Source organism: Stigmatopora argus, chromosome 17 (genome assembly GCF_051989625.1).
Source record: "Stigmatopora argus isolate UIUO_Sarg chromosome 17, RoL_Sarg_1.0, whole genome shotgun sequence".
NCBI classification, from domain to species: Eukaryota; Metazoa; Chordata; class Actinopteri; order Syngnathiformes; family Syngnathidae; genus Stigmatopora; species Stigmatopora argus.
In genome coordinates, this window is record NC_135403.1 from 14,897,739 (window position 1) to 14,916,492 (window position 18,754).

The 18,754-nt window shown below is 61.2% G+C and overlaps 5 protein-coding genes across 12 annotated transcripts; 3 read left to right on the top strand and 2 right to left on the bottom strand.

Annotated features, from left to right (window-relative positions):
- Window positions 1-55: 55 nt before the first annotated feature.
- Window positions 56-4,337, bottom strand: rmc1 (regulator of MON1-CCZ1). Its single transcript, XM_077624424.1, has 20 exons — window positions 4,135-4,337; window positions 3,980-4,056; window positions 3,833-3,917; window positions 3,670-3,726; window positions 3,503-3,589; window positions 3,274-3,414; window positions 3,088-3,191; window positions 2,870-2,959; window positions 2,696-2,801; window positions 2,509-2,617; window positions 2,364-2,417; window positions 2,228-2,281; window positions 2,032-2,160; window positions 1,851-1,957; window positions 1,611-1,787; window positions 1,422-1,499; window positions 1,175-1,348; window positions 1,000-1,087; window positions 791-928; window positions 56-711 (listed from the first exon to the last, which is right to left on the bottom strand). The coding sequence occupies exons 1-20, from the start codon at window positions 4,231-4,233 to the stop codon at window positions 632-634; spliced, it is 2,034 nt and encodes a 677-aa protein (XP_077480550.1). The 5' UTR covers window positions 4,234-4,337; the 3' UTR covers window positions 56-631.
- On the top strand, window positions 3,858-7,179 carry eci2 (enoyl-CoA delta isomerase 2). Of its 2 annotated transcripts, none has more exons than XM_077624419.1 (11): window positions 3,858-4,367; window positions 5,202-5,263; window positions 5,335-5,438; window positions 5,556-5,654; window positions 5,720-5,917; window positions 5,989-6,058; window positions 6,133-6,235; window positions 6,305-6,425; window positions 6,487-6,576; window positions 6,655-6,798; window positions 6,882-7,179. In XM_077624419.1, exons 2-11 carry the CDS (start codon window positions 5,251-5,253, stop codon window positions 7,035-7,037), a joined length of 1,098 nt encoding a protein of 365 aa, XP_077480545.1. In that variant the 5' UTR covers window positions 3,858-4,367; window positions 5,202-5,250; the 3' UTR covers window positions 7,038-7,179. The 2 variants fall into 2 exon arrangements, with proteins under 2 accessions (XP_077480545.1, XP_077480544.1); XM_077624418.1 differs by lacking the exon at window positions 3,858-4,367 and adding an exon at window positions 4,410-4,776.
- Window positions 7,180-7,335: 156 nt separating this feature from the next.
- On the top strand, window positions 7,336-11,418 carry xylb (xylulokinase homolog (H. influenzae)). The gene is made up of 19 exons (XM_077624412.1): window positions 7,336-7,477; window positions 7,639-7,721; window positions 8,013-8,082; window positions 8,168-8,248; window positions 8,319-8,405; window positions 8,467-8,595; window positions 8,661-8,726; window positions 8,868-8,940; window positions 9,014-9,135; window positions 9,691-9,772; window positions 9,852-9,892; window positions 9,970-10,085; window positions 10,161-10,276; window positions 10,336-10,409; window positions 10,479-10,575; window positions 10,646-10,704; window positions 10,822-10,909; window positions 10,994-11,088; window positions 11,152-11,418. The coding sequence occupies exons 1-19, from the start codon at window positions 7,415-7,417 to the stop codon at window positions 11,218-11,220; spliced, it is 1,611 nt and encodes a 536-aa protein (XP_077480538.1). The 5' UTR covers window positions 7,336-7,414; the 3' UTR covers window positions 11,221-11,418.
- LOC144091776 (5'-AMP-activated protein kinase subunit gamma-2-like) lies at window positions 11,408-14,887 on the bottom strand. 7 transcript variants are annotated; one of them, XM_077624403.1, is made up of 14 exons: window positions 14,447-14,858; window positions 13,897-14,387; window positions 13,674-13,689; window positions 13,487-13,599; window positions 13,298-13,379; window positions 13,177-13,235; window positions 13,017-13,062; window positions 12,878-12,932; window positions 12,678-12,804; window positions 12,440-12,605; window positions 12,329-12,366; window positions 12,117-12,266; window positions 11,966-12,059; window positions 11,408-11,880 (listed from the first exon to the last, which is right to left on the bottom strand). In XM_077624403.1, the coding sequence occupies exons 1-14, from the start codon at window positions 14,631-14,633 to the stop codon at window positions 11,495-11,497; spliced, it is 2,010 nt and encodes a 669-aa protein (XP_077480529.1). In that variant the 5' UTR covers window positions 14,634-14,858; the 3' UTR covers window positions 11,408-11,494. The 7 variants fall into 7 exon arrangements, 6 of the variants coding, with proteins under 6 accessions (XP_077480529.1, XP_077480530.1, XP_077480527.1 ...); XM_077624404.1 differs by having other exon boundaries at window positions 12,878-13,062; window positions 13,897-14,222; window positions 14,278-14,387; window positions 14,447-14,520; XM_077624401.1 differs by lacking the exon at window positions 13,674-13,689 and having other exon boundaries at window positions 12,878-13,107; window positions 13,142-13,235; window positions 13,897-14,222; window positions 14,278-14,387; window positions 14,447-14,863.
- Window positions 13,417-17,945, top strand: LOC144091780 (zinc finger Y-chromosomal protein 1-like). Its single transcript, XM_077624413.1, has 3 exons — window positions 13,417-15,663; window positions 16,160-16,567; window positions 16,631-17,945. The coding sequence occupies exons 2-3, from the start codon at window positions 16,177-16,179 to the stop codon at window positions 17,839-17,841; spliced, it is 1,602 nt and encodes a 533-aa protein (XP_077480539.1). The 5' UTR covers window positions 13,417-15,663; window positions 16,160-16,176; the 3' UTR covers window positions 17,842-17,945.
- Window positions 17,946-18,754: the final 809 nt, after the last annotated feature.

Below are 18,754 nucleotides of genomic sequence, written 5' to 3' on the forward strand. Positions count from 1 at the left end.
GCCGTCCGGCTCGGGGCGCGCAATTGTCAGGAAACGTGCCGGCGGCCTCTCGTAGACGAGTAATTGCGGCGTTTAAGAAATACAAAAAGCTTTAAATCATCAAATCTATTCCGTCAAACTGTGAACGTGAACTTATTATGATCATTATTATTGGATGTTTTTCTCTGGGTGACTCGTAGGATAGCTCTTTTTTTTTTTGCATGTTTAATCAATGATGCTTGGTGATTTCCACACACACACACAAATAAATAAAGAGAATGTTGCTCTCAGGGTTCTTCTCCGACCGTTTTGTTTGCTCCCGGAGACGCGAGCTCTGGTTTACAATGTTACGTCACTCGATCGCACCGTGAATGAAAGGCAAAAAAAAGAAAAGACGGCCAACGCCGCACGTCTGTCGGTGGGTGTCCGTGCAAATGGGACCGACATCTGCTCCTTTCGTCCCACTCCCCGCACGGAGCTCCTCGTGCGCGCACGTTGGGTGCGAGGCGGCCACTGTTTGTTGTACAGGAGCGGACGGAGAGCGCGGACGGCGAGACGCCGGAGGGACGCCGGAGGGACGCCGGAGGGGCCCGCCCGGGGACAAAGGAGGAAGCCGAGGGACAGAGGAGAAGAGCGAGGTGAGGCACGGGGCTCAGGCGGTGGCCGCTTTCATCAGGGCCTGCTCTCCAAACAGCCGCGTGAAGTGAAGCGCGTGGTCCTCGCAGTGCTCGCCTGTAGGGCGGACGGACGGACGGACAATGGAAGGGATGGATGGACGGGCTTAGCGTCGACGGACGAGCGCCGGACCCACCGGGGTTGAAGGCGGGGTTACCCCGCAGGCGCAGGTTCCTCTGTTGGAAGGACCTGAAGACGGTGTAGAACAACATGTCGTCGCCCGTCTGGCGAGCCGCGTCCAGAAACTTCCTGGCCGACGCGTTGTCGTGGGCGCCTGCGCGACCGTCGGCGGTTAAGCCCTTGGCCGGCGAGCGGGCGTGCCGTTCGGCCCTCGGCGGTTCGTACCCACGCTGCGGATGAATCTGAGAGCGGCCAGAACCCGGCGCTTGGACAGCAGGACCTCCACGATCTCGTCGTTGGCCGTCGACAGGCGCTGCAGGACGCCGAGGGAGCATACCGAGGGCTTTGACGGCTACGCCAAGGTGAAGGCGGCGGCGGCGAAGGCGGGGCGGACCGGTACCTTCAACATGTCCAGGGACAGCTGGTGGGCCGGAGGGTAGGTGCTCTCCAGGGACAGAAGCAAACACGCCAGAGGTTTGGAGTCGGTGAGGACGTGATACTGCAGGAACTGATGCAAGACGTAGAAGAGGTCGTGCCGCACCAGAGTCTTGATCACCAGCTCGTACAAGTAATGCTGCCGTCCAGAGGCAGGGTGGCGTCACGTCAGATGGCCGCGCCCGCACCCGCTAACGGCGCCGCTCACCCACCTGTACGGCGATCTGGAAGTGGTTGAGCGAGCGGATGTACTCCATCAATACGGCGATGGTCAACTTGTGGCAGGCGCCCTGCGAGCGAGCAGGCGAACGCCGGACCAATCAGGGGACGGAGCCGCACTCAAAACCTCCCTGCCGGGAGCTAGCCGGCGCAGGGGCGCCGGCTCGAGGCTCCGGGGTTACCTTCCGCTCGGTGAATGGCGATAGCACGTGCGTGTACATGTCGGATTGGTCTATGACGGCCTGGCTCCGGACGGGTCGCTTGTGAGTGGCCGCGGCGGCGGCGCCCGCTCCTCCTCCCCCTCGCGCCGTCGTCGTCACCGCAGCTCCTCCTCCTCGGGCGGCTCCCGCCTCCAACGCCTACGACACGCGCCTCGCATCAGGCAAAAGGACGGCGAGCGACCGGCGTTGCCCCTCGCTTACGACGCTGTAGCTCTGCTCCGCCTCCAAGAAGTCCTTGTACACATGGTTGAGTTTGTCGAAGACGGCGGCCACGGCGGGGAGATTTCCTCTCGGCTCGCCTTCCACCACTGCGGGCGCACGTTGGCGGCAATTGGCCGGCGCGCCGCGCTCGCTAGCGAGGCGCCCCGGCCGATCGACGTACGCTGAGAGCAAACCGACAGGATGACCGTCTTGCAGTCGTGGCGACGTAAGAGGAAGTCCATCAGTTTGCTTTTGTCTTGGAGCATGTCCACGGTCGGACCCAACTTGACGCGAAGGTACCACAGGTAACCTGTCGGCAAAACGGCGCGTCGGCGAGGGCCAAGGAGAGGATGAGGGCGAGAGTGAGGGCGGCGGACCTTCGCTGGCGCTGATGATGATGTCCGGCTGGAAGACGCTCCAGGAAGACGAGTCTGCGCGGAGGTCAAGGCGGACGACAGGACCGGAGCGGAAGCGCACGTCAACGTCAGGTGCCGGGCAAGGAAGGAAGGATACAGAGCCGACACGGTATGGGGACTTGAGATGAGACCGCCGCCGCCACCGCCGGACCTTTTGGGGGAAAAAAATAAAAACCTCTTCTTTATTCTCACGGCGATGGCAGCGGCGGTGACCGTGGCGACTGCGGCGACCGCGGCCTTGCCAGAGAGCGGGATCCGACAGGGCCGGATGGAGCGAGCGGGAAGCACAGGTCGGTGCGTGCCCACCGTGCCGTCCGGCTCCTTCAACTTGATGTCGAAGATCAGGGAAGTCTGAAATGGGGTAGGCGGGCCGCCCGTGACTCGTCGGCCGCGGGAATTCCACGTGCGGGCGGGCGGGCGTTCACCTACCTGGGAACTCTGGTGATGCACCACCACCAGGTTGTCCACGATGTTGAGCGCAAACTTTCCCGCGGTGTTCAATTTCAACACGTGCGTCTTTTTACACGCGCCCTCCCTGCGCACGCGGACGTGGACATTTAGCGCCAGCCGGAGAGGCCCTGGGCCCGAGAGGTCCACGCGTACCTGGCCAGGTGGTAGAGCACCACCTCGGCGGCGGGACTGTTGGGGCTCCTGGAGTGATGCTTCAGGTACATGACGTACAGCTGTCCGTAACTGGATCATTTCGACGTCCATCGATGGCCGGCCGGTGGCAGAGAGGAAAAAGCCGAGTCGCCCGAAAGGCCAGAGGCGTGAGAAACCCGGACAAAGCCCGCCCTCCTAACGCCCACGCCCACGCTTACACGGTGGCCAAGGCGACGTCTCTCTCCGACAGGCTGAGTTTGGCCGGTTTGGGCACGACGGGGAGCTCGATCTCAAACTTGGACATCTTGGACACGCTCCCGCTCTGCTTTGCGCGGCGCACGTGCGGTTAGAAAAGCGGGCGAGGCCAAGCGAGGCCGAGCGGGGCGCCCGCCCAGAGTTCTGACCCGGAAAGCGAAGGGCTGCAAGACGTTGGCCTGCACGGTGGTGGACAGGAGCACGACGGCGGCTTCGGGGCAGTACTGGTACCAGTTGACGTTGAAGCTGTGACTCTTGAGCAGCTTGACGGTGCGCTTGTCGGGAAAGACCTAGAGGCGGGCGGGGTGGGGCAGATGGAGGCGGGGCACGCGTGGACGAGCGGACGACGCCCACCCGAGGCCGGGGACCGGCGCTCACCTGGTAGAACTCCAGCCCCTGGTCGCTGACAAAGACGATCTCGTTCCAGTTGGTCCAGCAGAAGCCCAAGAGGTTGGCGTTCTTCATCTGGGGGCGGGGGCGCAAGACGGTCGGCGTCATCGGCCGAGCGATCGACCGCGATCGTCCGCGATCGCCCGGCGCCTTACCTTGCACTCGTGCGTGAACTCTGTGTGAGGGTAGTCCGGGATGAAGTTGATGAAGTTCTGCAATGAAGCCGCCAGGAGTTGAAATTCCCTCCGTGCTCAAATGCGGCGCTCGCTCTCGTTCTCTCTCTCTCTCTATCTCTCTCTATCTCTCTATCTCGCTCACCACCGATTTCGAGGTCCTCTGCACGGCTAGAATTTTGTTGCCGATGGAGAACTTGATGCACTTGACTTCCCCTTTGTCCTCCATCCTGCAGAGAAGGCAAAAGCAAGGGGCGTGACGGCAGGAGGCGCTCGCTTGTCGGCGACGCACCTGAAGGCCACGGAACTCTTGTCGTCCGGACCCTTGACGACCACCCCCGTGGCGCCCCCCGAACGCACCGCGAAGACCTGAAGAAAGAGAAGAAGGAAGGCTGGGTTGGCTGGGGGCCATTTGTCGGAGCCGGGCGGGCTCGCGGGTCAGCTGACCTGCTTGTTGGCTTCGTCGAAGAAAACATTGTTGACGCTCGAAGCGTTCTCAAAGTGAACCAGATTGTCACAAAGCTCCAAGTAGTGGTCGTCGCTCATCGTCGATCGTTGCTTTTCCTTTTTTTTCTTGCCTTCCTTTCCAGGGCGACGAACCGAAAGACGACGACACGCGGAAGTGTTCGGCAGCACGACAATGAGTGCTCGCTCGCTTTCACAATAAGATGACAGAAGAGGCAAGTCAAAGTTGACGCCGGCCGGACAAGTTTGAACAGTTTTTATTCAATATATTTGTGTGTGTAATGCCACAAAATACAACTCACGATAAAATAATACAAAGGTTGACCGAAACTAAAATGTTACTCCTTGGTAGACTTTCTGCGCTTAAGAAGCCTAACGCGGCAAAAAGCACCATTCAACATTAACGTTGCCCTATACACGGAAACGCGTCGATGTGCTTTGTCAATGGAATAAAACGCAGGATGTCAATTCAACTATATTTGCAACAACAAAAACAACCAAAAATGGCACGGGACCTGCCCCGGAAGTGACGACACTTTTCCATCGGTTCAACCTTGTTGTCCTGCTCTTGACTTCGTACGCCGGCTTGCAAATGGCTATTGCGGGCTTCAGGCTCACTCGTTGGTGAGTTCCCCCCTTTCGTTTTTTCTTTCGAGCAATTCGAGAACAGCGAACTCTTGCATGGAGGAAATAAAGCTGAGAAATGTCAAGCAGGACAGTCACAATAGTCGAATTGGAGCGGAGGACCACACATTCAGGTTCGGCTAGCTAGCTTGCTAGCCAGCCGACCCCTCATTCAGGGTCGGCTAGCTAACTAGCATGCTTGCCAACCGACCCCTCATTCAGGGTCGGCGAGCTAACTAGCATGCTTGCCAACCGACCCCTCATTCAGGGTCGGCTAGCTAGCATGCTAGCCAGCCGACCCCTCATTCAGGGTCGGCTAGCTAGCTAGCTACCTTGCTAGCCAGGTGGCAAATGTCACACGTCCAGGTGTAGAACTTAGAAGATGGCCGCCGCGTTTTGTTGACGTCTTGCCAATGTTTTGTCAGTTTGGGCCGTTTGTCCGGCCTCCCCGCCCAGGGCTTCCGCCGCGCCAACATGTCCGCGATGGGTGAGACGCCGCTCGAAGCCTCGCCCGGCCGAGGCGGACCTCGGCGTCGGTCATGACGCGCTTCTCTTCAGGTGCCACCGTGGAGCAGTTTGAGGAGGCCAAGAGCAAACTTTCTTCGTTGAAGAAAGACCCCGGGAACGACGCCAAGCTACGGATCTACGCTCTCTTCAAACAGGTGGGCGCCGACCGAGTCGGGTCGCGTCGCTGGCTCTCGCCCAAACGGGTGGCCGACCCCTGGGTGGGGTCACGCTCGCCCCGGCTGACGACGTGCGGCTCGGCTTCTTTGCGACAGGCCACGCGCGGCCCCTGCGACGCCCCCAAACCCGGAATGCTGGACTTTGTCAACAAGGCCAAGTGGGACGCCTGGAATTCCCTGGGATCGCTGGCGCAGGTGCGTGGGCGCTTTTCTGTGAGCTGGGGGAATTTGAGCTCTCATGTGTCAAATGCGCGGGACAGGAGGAGGCCCGGCAGCGGTACTGCGACCTGATCGGCTCCCTGGCGGCGGCGGAGGAAGGCGGAAGCCCGGCCCGAGTTGCCGCCGCCCCCGCCACTGCCACGGCGGGCGGCTACGATTGCCTGTTGGTCGACACGCGGGACAACATCACCACCGTCACGTTCAACAGGCCGGCCAAGAAGAACGCCATCACCACCCGGGTGAGCGCCGGCCCGCGAGCTTTTCCATTTTGCCAAAGGCCGGGCTTCTCCACGGTCGGCGTGTCTTTCAGATGTACGAGGAGATCATCGAGGCTTTGGGGCAAGCGGCGCGAGACCCTTCGGTCATCACCGTCTTTACCGGTAACCTCCGTGGCGTGTGGGCGGGTGGACCGACCTCCGTGGCTCACGTGCGCATACGGTCTCCGTGGACGCAGGCGCCGGCGATTACTACTGCAGCGGAAACGACCTGAGCAACTTCACCAAAATCCCAGAGGGAGGGGTGGAGCAAATGGCCAAAGACGGAGGGGAGCTGCTCAGGTGATGACCTCGCTCTCCGGCTCGGTGACCCGTCGCGCTCCCGTTGACCCTCCCGTGGCGTCCGAACAGGAAGTACGTGAAGGCCTTCATCGACTTCCCCAAGCCGCTGGTGGCGCTGGTCAACGGACCGGCCGTGGGCATCTCCGTCACCGTCATGGGCATGTTTGAGCTGGTCTACGCGAGCGAGAGCGTACGTGGCTGACGCGCCAGCGGCGGATGCGCCTGGGCGTGACCCTCTCGCCCGTCTTTAGGCCACTTTCCACACTCCCTTTACCCAACTGGGTCAGAGTCCCGAAGGCTGCTCGTCGTACACGTTCCCTCGCATCATGGGTTACGGCAAGGTAGGTCCGCCCCGCTCACCCAAAGGTAAGCTAAGTTGGTTGGCGCACGAGCGCATGTGATTGGCGGTGTACGCGCAGGCCAACGAGATGCTGCTCTTCAACAAGAAGCTAACGGCGGCCCAAGCCTGCGAACTGGGTCTGGTGACCCGGGTCTTCCCAGACAGGAGTTTCCACAGCGAAGCCCGCAGCCTCCTGGAGAGCTACGCCAAGCTGCCTCCCGACGTAATGGCGCTCGCCGGCCGTCGCCGTTCGTGCCGCCTTCCCGGAACGCCTGCCGGTCATGCCGCCTTCCCCCTCCCCCACAGTCTCTGGCGCTGTCCAAGCGGCTGATCCGCTCGGGCGAAAAGGAGCACCTCCACGCCGTCAACGACGCGGAGGTGGAGCGTCTGATGGAGCGGTGGACGTCGGAGGAATGCTTCAACGCCGTCATGAGCTTCTTTCAGGCTAAAGCCAAGCTGTGACGGGTCTCCGAGGAAGGACGGACGTCCCGTCGTCGAGGAAGGACGGACGTCCCGTCGCCAAGTGCCTGAGCTCCGTCTGTCTCGACCGATTAACGCGCGGTCGTCCGTGTAACGGCTTCATAAATGATTCCCTTTTCTCTGATGTGTCGCTTCATTTGGTGAAACGGAGGCTTTTGGCCTAGCAACTGTTAGCCGGGTTTGGTTGTTTGTTTTGCCAGCAAAAATCTGGCTCGCACTTGTCGAGATTCTAACAGCGGCGACGTGCGGTCCATCCCGCAAACTGTCTCTTTTAATCCTGGTCACGTGTCGTCGAATCGAAACGCGAGCCTGTCACTTTGACTCCCCGGCTCCGCCCCCTACTCCCGAGTCAAAGCAAGATGGCGGCGGCGGCGCATCAGGAAGGGGAGCTCTACCTGGGCTTTGACTTCAGCACTCAGCAGGTAAATAAAAAATCGTCAAGCCCGGACTCGCTTCCGACGGACGGACGGAGGGATGTTCTCTTCGCTTTTGATTATATTGCAGTTATTTGTTAAGCCCACCATTTCTCCTAGCATGCAACTCAAATAAGCTTTTGTCAATATTTGTCAACTTGTTTGCGAAGCTAAAGGTGGTCGCCATCGATCAGGACTTGAACGTCATCCACCAGAACCGAGTCCACTTTGATTCGCAGTTGCCAGAGTTCAGGTACGGGATTAGGATCAAGGTGAAGCAACAAAAAAAAAAAGTTTATAAGTTGGCCACTTAATACTATTTAAAATGTATTGAATCCTAACTAGTTATTACATTTAGTTCGTGTTTTTTTTTAATTTATTTATATTTTTTCAATTTGTTTCCTCAATGGCTTGCGCACAAGTTGGCGCGTAGGTGCTATGGAGTGCGTATCACTCTGTATGACTCTTTATTTTGGTTACTTTTTTTTAATCCTTCCTTCGCTGGAGCTCGTACTAATTGGACTACTTTGATTTCGGGGCGCAGGACGGAGGGAGGCGTCCACGTGGGCGCGGACGGCCTGACGGTGACCTCGCCCGCTCTCATGTGGGTGAAGGTGGGTCCCGCCCGGCCGCCGGGTCGCCGGCCGGCCCGCTGACGCATGACGGCGACCTCGTCAATAATGGGAGGCACCGCTTCAGGCTCTGGACCTGCTGCTGGAACAGATGCAGGAAGCGGGTGTGGACTTCTCCACGGTGCGAGCCTTGTCGGGCAGCGCTCAGGTGAGCTTTCTCGGCGCCCCAGCGTCGGAGGGCCGCGTCACGCCAGCCAACCGCCTCTCCCTTTTTTCAGCAACACGGCAGCGTGTACTGGAAGAACGGAGCGGGGCTGACCCTTGGACGCCTCCGCGGAGAGCACGGGCTAAGCCAGCAGCTCCAGGTGCGCGGGAGGGGGGTTTTGCGTCCGCCCCTGCCCCCTTTGACGGGACGGGACGTTTCAGGACTGCTTCTCGGTGCGCGACTGTCCCGTGTGGATGGATAGCAGTACCGGGCGACAGTGCCGGCGGTTGCAGGAGGCGGTGGGCGGGGCCGCCCAGCTGGCGGAAATCACCGGCTCCAGGGCCTACGAGGTGGGCGCCCCGAAGCCGGCTGGCTGGGGCTGTGCCGTTTGACTCCCTTTTTTTGGGGGGTGCAGCGGTTCACCGGAAGTCAGATTTGCAAAATGCGTAAGGAGCGAGCGCAAGAGTTCGGGGAGACGGAGGTCAGCCAACGACGCCGCCTTTTCAGAGCCAAGCTCTCCTCCGGATGGACGCCCACTGGGTGTGACCAAAGCCTCTTCTTCCTCCTCCGGATGGACATATCCGCCCGGGGTGTCCTCCCTCCCTCCCTCCTTCCTTTTCAGAGGATCTCGCTGGTCAGCAGCTTCGCGGCGTCCCTCTTCCTGGGCGACTACGCCGCCATGGACTACGGCGACGGTCGGTGCCGGCATTTTCCCCCATTTTTGCCCCCCCGGTCTTACGCCGCTTACGCCACCCCTCCCTCTCGAAGCTTCCGGAATGAACCTCCTGGATATCCGGAGCAAAAAGTGGAGCCAGGCGTGCCTGGAGGCGGCGGCCGGTCCGGGTCTGGAGCGCCTGCTGGGCACGCCACTGCCCTCCGCGTCGGTCCTGGTGAGGCGCGGCGCTCTTGGCCTTTAACCCTTTGGTCGCCGCCGTGAAAGTTCTCGTCAAGCGCAGAGTAGGGCCTCGTTACGGTGCTTGGTAAAAGAGACATTGGGGAAAGAAAGAAAGAAAGAGGGAGCTGTTGAATATTGTGGAATGGCCACGTCCAATCCGTTTCCGGTAAAAACGAATGAAGGATGATGGCTGCCGAAGAGATTTCGAGTCTTCTTCTTTTTTTTAGCCAATCTAGTATTCCAATTTGTTTGGCTTTGGGAAGCTTAGGCAAGCCCCCGTTCCGTTGAATTTTTATTTTTTTAAGTTTTCTTTTGGTATTTCTGCATTGATTTCTAAGCCAAATTGCAGTTTTCCCAGGAGGGCTCCTTTTGCCAATTCATTCATTTGAACATGATCTACATAGAGTATATATTTGTTGCTGTGGAATGTCTTCCGCAAAATACCCACTCGTGCTGATGTCATGGGAAGTCAAACAATATCTGCGTCCTATATGAATAATAAAAAGATGAGAGGAGAAGGCGCGCTTCAGTGTGAACCTGTCCACCGCAGGGGAACGTGTCGCCCTATTGGGTCAACAGGTTCGGCTTCTCGGACCAGTGCTCGGTGGTGGCCTTCACCGGAGACAACCCGGGTGAGTCCGCTCCCCCGACGGCGCCCCCTGCCGGCGGGGGGTGGGGGGATCCACTGTAACGCCTCCCTCTTTCCGACAGCGTCTTTGGCAGGAATGAGACTCCGGGAGGGCGACCTGGCCGTAAGTGCGTGTGGTGTGGCGATGGCGTCCGTTCGGCCTCTCGGTAAAAGAGCGCTCGCGTGCTGCGCCTGCGCCAGGTGAGCCTCGGGACCAGCGACACGCTCTTCGTCTGGCTCCGGCACGCCCGTCCGGCTCTCGAAGGTCACGTCTTTGTCAATCCCGTCGACTGGCGCCAGTTCATGGCCTTGTTGTGGTGAGTCTTTCCGTCGGCTTCTTTTGGGTCCGACCGGGCCTCCCTCCCTCCCTCCCTCGTCGCCGTCCTCCTCAGCTTCAAGAACGGATCTTTGACCCGGGAGCGACTGAGGAACCGCTGCGCCGGTGGGTCCTGGGAAGGTTTTTCCGCCGCGCTGAGACAAACGCCGCTGGGAAACCACGGCTACGTGGGTAAGCCGTCCACCCCGCCACCGTCCTCGTGCCCGTCCCCTCTCACTCCCCCTGGGCAGGCTTTTATTTTGACGTGAGGGAGATCACGCCTCCGGCGGTCGGAGTGCATCTCTTCGATGCGGAGGACAAGGAGGTAGGCTCCGCCCTCGTACTCGACGCTCCGCCCTCTTTGACGGCCCCGCCGTCGTACTTGCCGCCGCAGGTGTCGTCGCTGAGCGCCGAGGCGGAGGTGCGAGCCCTGGTGGAGGGTCAGTTCCTGTCACGCCGGCTCCACGCCGAGCGTCTGGGCTACTCCGTCGGTAGGAAATGCGCCTCTCGCCCTTTGCCCGAGAGACGCGCGGCCAATTGTCTTCCTCCGTGCGACTTCAGTTCCGGGAAGTCGGGTTCTCGCCACCGGCGGCGCCTCGCGTAATAAAGACATCCTGCAGGTGAGCGGGAAAGCCCGGGCACCGGCCGACCAACCTTTTCCCCTCCGCCTTTGCCCGGCCGGGTGCCGGACGGCTGAATGAGCCATCTTTTCTCCTCCGCGTTTGCCCGCGCGTCAGGTCTTGTGTGACGTGATGAACGTGCCGGTCTACACCATGGACGTGTCCGACTCGGCTTGCCTGGGCGCCGCCTACAGAGCGTTGCACGGTACGTTGACCCCGAGAAGGAAGCCACGCTCGGTCGTCCCGACCGCCGACGGACGGGTTGACGAGCGCGTCGACGTCCTTTCAGGGGCGCCGGAGGCGTCGGGAGAGTCCTTCTTCGACGTGCTGAAGAACGCTCCGGAAGCACGACTGGCCGTCACGCCGCATCCGGAAGCGCAGCGGGTACGTGGGCGGCGAACTCGTTTGTCGGCGGACCAAATGAGTCACCGTAGCGCGTCTCGTCAGGTGTACGATGAGATGCTGCGCCGTTACGCCCGATTGGAGAAGAGAGTTCTGCGGGAGTTGGGCCCCTAGCAGCCCGACTGGAATCGGCCCGGGCCCGCGCCGGCGTGCAAAAAAGGGCGACCCGACCCTCAACTTTTTGGCACCGTGCACGACGACCGGCCGCACGATCCCTTTTCATCATTGTGAATTGAAAGAAGTTTCACCCGTGGACGCTGCCAACATTCCCCGTCCCATTAAAGGCGACGCCAAAAGACCGTAAGAATGGAATGACTTTAGTGGCTTGCAGTCAATCAAGAAGTGGCCGTGGTAAGCCCGGCCCCCGGCAAAACCCAACGCCACTCTTTTAGCCCGTCCGCTCGCAGTCAGCTTCCCGCTCGGTGTCGTGAAGGCGGTCGCCTTCTGGGGAAGGCGAGGAACGAGAGCGCTCTCGCTCCCGCTCGAGGTCCACAATGGCTTCCCGCTCCAAATTGTCTTCCACGTCAAGGTGGCGATCGCCAGCAGAGTCGGCGTCCGGGACCGGCGGCCGCTCCCTCTCCGTCTCTTCGACCCGCTCGCATCGCCGTCCGGGCTCGCCGTCCCGATCTCGGCCGAGCTGGCGTTCTGCGTCACGGACCCCTTCGTTCCCTTCCAAATCCCGGCGGCGGCGCCCGTCGTCCGGCTCGTAGCCGCCTCTCCGGTCGGGGTCCGACCGAGCGGGAGTGTGGAATGAGCGCTGGTTCCTGAGCACGCCTAAAAAAAAAACGCAGATGAGAAAAAGTCCTCTTTAGGACGAGCGCCAAGCCCGCCGCGTGCGGACTTTGGCCCGGAGAAGTACCGGCGGGAGTCCGGATCAGCGCCTGGAGGATGTCCGACAAGGACACGATGCCCACGACGCGCGACTCTTGGTCCACCGCCACCAACCGGTGTACCTGCGGACGGCGGGTTCAGGCGGCGCGCCAGCAACGGCACGGCGGAGGAGGCCTCACCTCGGCCTTGACGATGCGGTCGACGATGGTCTCCAGGGTCTCCGTCTTGTGGCATTTCACGAGGCCCTCAAAGTACCGCCGCGAACGATTCCCCAGTGCCCGCGTGACGCTCGCTTCCAGGTCGTTGTACGTCTTCTCCGCCGCCAGATTCTGACGGACGGACGGCGCTTCCGTCAGCCCGCCGTCGCCGCCCCTACGCCCGCCCTACTCACCATCACGTCGAACTTGGAGTAGATGTCCACCACTTGGCCTGCGCGCACGGGTGTCGGGTCCAACGTAAAGTCGCTCGTCGGTTCCCGGTCGAAACGAAGGTAAAACGTTACCCAGGTGATTGACGACGGGCAGGGCGGAGACGCGGCGGCGCGTGAAGATGGACAGGGCCGCCATGAGGGACGTGTCCGGGCGGACGGAGGCCACGTGGTGGTAGGTGCCCACTCCCGCTTCCTCCAGCGTCTTCTTCATGAAGGCGGGTGTGGGCATCTCGCGCAGCTGTCGCCGGCGGCCAAGTTAGCCAAACTAAGCCGGCGGCGCCCTAGGTGGCCTTTCACCCGGGCCACTCACGGAGAGCTGCAGGAACTTCAAGATCCGTTTGTGCGTCAGGATGTAGAGCACGTTGCCGCTCGGCGGGTCCATGACAGGAAGACGGTGGATCTTGTTGCGGATCAACGAGCGCACCGCCTCGAAGACGCTGGCGGCCAAAGACGTGGAGGCTCACCCCCCGGTCCCCCCGGAGAGGCGCCCAAGCCGCGCTAGAGGCGTACCTGCCGTCTGGCGAGATGTGGACCAGAGGATCCAAGGTCTCCCGCAGGTACATTTCTGAAAACGACAGACGAGAAGGAGGACTCAGCCGGCGTGGCTTCTTCACCACTGCCATAAGAAGAAGAAGACGACGACGACGACCTCGCCACCACTCGATCTTGTGTTCCTCCAGCTCGTAAATCTGAACCTGAAAGAAGACGCGTGGGCAGGCAAAGTGCCTGGCAGCCACCACGTGTGTGTGTGTGTGTGTGTGTGTGTGTGTGTGTGTGTGTGTGTGTGTGTGTGTGTGTGTGTGTCATACCATGGGTGACTTGTAGTATCTGGTCAAGATGTTGATGAAGTCTGTAATAGTCAGCATCCCTGGAAGGGACGACGACAAGAAGAAGAAGAACCTCGGCGGGCCCCAAAGGCCCCCCCCTTACCCACAAAGCTTTGCTTCTGGCTTTCCCACACAGGAGCGGCCCGGACGCCGTTGGCCACGAACGCCAAGAAGGCTTTCTTCACCTGCAAGCGAGGTCAACGTCAGGCACGTTGATCCCGCCAATCCCGCCGCCATCGGCTCGGGCGCCCGAATGGCCGCGGATCGCGGGAGAGGCGCGCGCGCCGCCTACCTCCAGCGTGCTGTCTAAGACGACCAGCTTGGAGCTGGCGGGGATGAGCTCGTAGCACTTGCGAGACCTCATGAAGCGCCCGTAGATGTCCCCTCCCGAGTCGTCGTCCGCCGCTGAGCCCAACAACGACAAAAAAGCCCGCCTTTTGCTCAACGCCCTGGCCGGCGTCCGGAGGAAGACGTCTTACCGCCGTCGTCCGCCACCTGCAGAAGGCCATCGTATTTGACACGTTTTGACTAGCGAGCACCGGAGCACAAACGCAGAAGCTTCGGCGAGGTTCTGCTCCGGTCTTGTCGCCCAATTGGCGGAGGGTGCGCAAAGTGGAATTTCGTCACCGCGTGGCGGCTCGAACCGAGCGAGCGTGCGCGGGCGCCGTGACGTGATTTGTTTTTGTATGGGCTCTTTCGCACCTGATGCTCAGCCGGGAGGGGCGAGGCCGACGCCGAGGACGGGCGCGGTCCGGCGTCCGGAGGCGACGAATAAGATCGCAGACGTCTGGGCTCGACGGCGTACGTCTCCAAGCGAAAGGCGCCCGGGCCCGCCGACGTCTCCGAGCCAAAGGCGCCCGGGCTCGCCGACGGGGCCGGCGACGACGAATAGGATCGCGGACGTCTGGGCTCGGCGACGTACGTCTCCAAGCGAAAAGCGCCCGCCGACGACGAATACGATCGCGGACGTCGGGGCTCGATGGCGCAGGTCGGGCGCTCCGGCGGGGCCGCGGACGACGGCCTGAAGGCTGGAGGACCAAAGTGAAAATGGACACGTGCCCGAAGAAGAACGGATGGGCGCACTTCTTCTCTTGGGCGTCCCGCTCCGTGCGAAGAGTTTGGCCACCATGTTGGAGGAGGCGTGGCGCCGGGCTTCCTCGGAGGCCGAGCGGAACATCCCGCCGAAGCTGGGCCTGTCGTGGGCGAGCGCTCGGTCTGGGCGCTCGGCTGGGTGTCAGCGCCGAGCCTTTACCTGCGCCTGGCGCTCGGCGGGGATCCCGGCCGGAGCGTCTCGCCGCCGCCGCCTCCGCCGCCGGCCCCCATCCGTCCCTGCGGCACCACGCGCTTACTTCCTTCCTTAGGTGGCCTGGCCGTCGGCATTTGCATCCTACCTGGCGGTCTTTCCCGTCTTCCTCGGCTCCGTCCGGACGCAGCGACATGGCAGCCAACGCGACCTGTGAAGAAAAAAGGCCCGTCGGGCTCAAAAAGGAGCCGACCCGACTTGACCTTGAACCCCGAGCGGGCTAGCCCTTTGTTCGGGGAACGTCATCCCGTTTCCTGAGCCGTGCGTCGATTGGAGACACGACTCTGCTTTTTGGGTCATTTTTCCCTTTTCGACGTGGTCCGAAAACAACGAGGAAGGGAGCGACTTACCTATGAAGACACCTAGGACGGGACTCGTGACGGCGTCGATTCCGCCCGCGGACGTGTCCGAACTGGTCGAGAGGACGAGCTGGCCTCTCGGGAGGGATGGCTCTCTGCGGCGGCGGTGGCGGCTCACGGCGGAGGGCGGGCCTAAAAGATGCCGGCGTCAGCGTCTCCCACGGTCAGGTATCGGGCGGGACCGGTTCTCTTTTGCTAAGGTCAGCGAACACCTAGCGCCAACCTTTCTCACGCCGCCGCGAACTGTCATCGCCAACCTTTCTCACGCCGCCCGCGCGACGCGTCGGATGAGCGCTAAGCACTGCTATCTCCCCTGTAGGCATGTGTTGACATGTGGTAATCCATTTTTATGACATTGTTCACCGGCATTCGACTTTTTCTGAGGATGACAAAGCCTATGTCCGATTATTATTATTATTATTATTATTTTCTGCTACTTTTGGGAAAAGGAGAACAAGCCGCTGGTGAACTTTTTGATCACGTCATTTAGGCCAGTGTTTCCCAAACTGATGATTGCCCCAACTTCCCCTTCTTGACCGCCAGAGGGCTTCCATTTCTAGAATTCTATGAGCTTTAGTTGACAGGGCGCCAAGAGGCGCCAGAGGGCGCTGTAGGCTCTTCCAGTAGAAGCGCGAAGAAGAAGAGACGAAGCAGAGCCTAGTAGAACGCCGATCGATCGATCGATCGATCGAGCGAGCCTCTTGACGCTCGTTCTCCGTGGACATTGTGGTCGCAATTTCCACTCGGAATCTGCAAACAACGGAATTGTCTGGATCTGAGGTCTGCTGCCTCTCCCGCCCGCCCGCGGTGAGTCCGAAAGACGCCCACCCACGCCCAATGTTTTTTGTTTTGGACTTATCCGCGCGAGCGCACGCTGCTGTTAGCAACGTGCTAATAATAGTTCGCCAAGCAACTCTTGCGCTCAATTTCTCCTTTCGGCTCTGACGTGGATTCTATTTTTTATTTTGGATTGGGGTCGCCTTCGTGTAGCGAACGCGTCTTGATTCGTCGCCGTCCGTCTGGATTTCGTTAGAGAGAACCTCGTAACGCCACTTTGTTTATTCCTTGAGTGCTGGGGGCACTCCAGGGTGAGAGAGAGATAGAGAGTGAGAGAGACAGACAGAGAGAGAGAGAGAGAGACAGATAGAGAGAGAGAGCAGGCGCTTCCAAAGCTGTCATGCGTCCGTCGAACAACCGGCAGGGAGAACGAAAGTGCCGAGCCGACCGGATCCCCCCCCCCCCCCCCCCCCCCCCCCCCCCCCCCCCATTCACGGACTTCACGTGTGTTTTCTTTCTTGCCCAGGTGCGGCCGGCCGGGCCATGGCGGCGGAGGCGCTCGACCCCGGGAGCTGGCTGGAGGCCGTCGAAACGGACTGCCACGGCGACGTCGCCCACAGCCGGGATGCGGCCGTCCAGACGGACCCGCCCTCTCGCCGCCGGTTGGGCCGCAGGCGCGTCGGCGTCAAGGGACCCCGGGCTCCCGCGTCGGCTCGCCTTCCCGCCTCCCCGCGACCCCGCCCCGCCGAGGCCACCCCGAGACCCCGCCCCGACGACGGCGGCGCTCCCGCCCCTCCCGACGGTAGCGGGGAGGCAGCGGCGGAAGAAGCCTGGGAAGACTGGATGATACCCCTGGACTCGCCGCCGGCCCGGCGACCTCAGAGGACTCGTCGGCCTCCCAAGTGGCGCCAAGTGGAGGTTGGCCTGGAAGAAGGTCAGAGCACATTTATTCACTTTGGCCACTGAGCATCTCCAATTACGCGGGCCGTGTCATCAGGTGCGGCGTCGGAGGCGGAGGCGGAGACGGAGACGGAGGCCGCCGTGTGCCACGTGTGCGGTCAGGTGATGAAGAGCAAGGCCAGCCTTTCCCGCCACTTCTTCATCCACACGGGCCAGAAGCCCTTTGCCTGCCACCTGTGCGGCCTGCGATTCAACCGCCGCGACAACCTGCGCCACCACCTGACGCGGCTGCACCCGGGGGGCGTGGCCTGCCGCGAACGCCGGCCCCCCGGCCCCACGTGGCTGTGCCACGTCTGCGGCAAGACCTTCCGCTGCCGCTCGGCGCTGCGCACGCACGAGGTCATCCACCTGGGGGTCAAGCCGCACCGCTGCGACCTCTGCCCCAAGGCCTACATGCGCACCAACGACCTGGAGCACCACCGGGCCACGGTGCACGGCGAGGGCGAGGGCGGGGCGGACGACGGCCGCCGCCGGCGTCCCGCCCGCGGATCCTTGCTGTGTCACTTTTGCGGCAAAGAGCTGAAATTCCGCTCGCAGCTGGCGGCGCACCTGCTGACGCACACGGACGAGCGGCCGCACCTCTGCGACGTCTGCGGACGCAAGTTCGCCCGCCGCTACCAGCTGGAGCGCCACAAGGACGTCCGCCACGCCGAGCGGCCGGGGACGGAAGAGGCTCGCCCGGCCGTCCGCCGTTTGCGCTGCGCCCTGTGCCCGCGCCGCTTCTGCGGCCCGGCTCGCCTGGAGCGGCACGGCGCCCGCGAGCACCCGGAGGAGGTGGGCGGCGGCGGCGATGGCGCCGCCCGGCTGCTCCCCCCCAAGGTCTTCCCCTGCGCCACCTGCGGCAAAGAGTTCAAGTTCCCCTCGCTGCTGAACAATCACGCGGCCGTGCACAGCCAGGAGCGGCCGCACGCCTGCGACCTGTGCCCGCGCCGCTTCCGTCGGCCGGGCCACCTGAAGCGCCACCGCCGCGTGGTCCACCTGGACGGCGCCCGCTTGCCGCAGAACTTTGTGTGCCACGTCTGCGGCGAAGACAAGAAGTGCCGCTCCCAGCTGGCGCGGCACGTCATCGTCCACACCGACGAGCGGCCCTTCGCCTGCGACGTGTGCGCCGCGCGCTTCAATCGCCAAGGCAACCTGCAGCAGCACAGGAGGCGCGTGCACGGCGCGGACCCCGCGCCGACGGATGCCGACGAGCCGCTACTCGTGGACTCGGACGAGCCGGTAGGGGGCGCCGCGCCGGCCGACTGAGCGCTTGGGTCCACGTGTCTCTCTCCCGGAGCCCCACCGTTGGGGAAGCCGGCCGATTTGTGGCCTTTTTTTGGCCGGAGCAATAAAAATCAGTTCCACACACACTTTGAGCTCTCGGCTCTGGTTTTTACTGGGACCGTTTGGTGGAAATCCCGGGGGGTCGCGGCAGCTGGCCGGACGTCAGGCCGTGCCGGGTCCGCCGCCCTTCGGGCCCGTCTTGGAGATCCGGAGGCCGGCCGGCCGCCGACGGTCCGCGAGAGGAGCGCGGGAAGGAGGCCGCCCGAGCGCTCGCGCCCCGACGGCGAGGTCGCCATCTACCTTGGGCCGAGCGCGCGGCGGCGACAACGGGTGGTGGCCACCGCCGCCGTCAGGAGCAGCAGCGGGATTGTGGGAAGGCTCACGTACAGCAGCAGCGGCGGAAACCTGCCTGAAACACACACACACGTACGTACGTCACCCCAACAAAACGGAGACCGCATGGCTGTTCTCAATGGTTTACACAAATTTAAAAAAAAAAAAGCTTGCAAGGCAGTGTTTTTGTGAAAAATGTTGCTGTTTTAATTTAAAAAAAAAATAGCTGTACTTGTAGGCCATTTATTTTCTTCTAAAAACTTCTATGTATAGTAAGGCTTTTTCTTTAGAAAATGACCATGTAAAAACATGATAACAGTTTGATTTAAACTTATTTTTTTGTATATTTTTTATAGATTTTGCAAAAATCGCATTCACTGGAAAAAACTCTGGAAATGGGGTCACTGGAGATTGGCAGCTCTGGTAAGGCATTTTTCTTTAAAAATTACCATGTAAAGTAAACCTTTAAAAAAACAACAACAAGAGACCATGTATAGCAAGGCATTTTTCTTTAAAAAAGACCATGTATAGTAAGGCGTTTTTTCCTAAAAAAAAAACGACA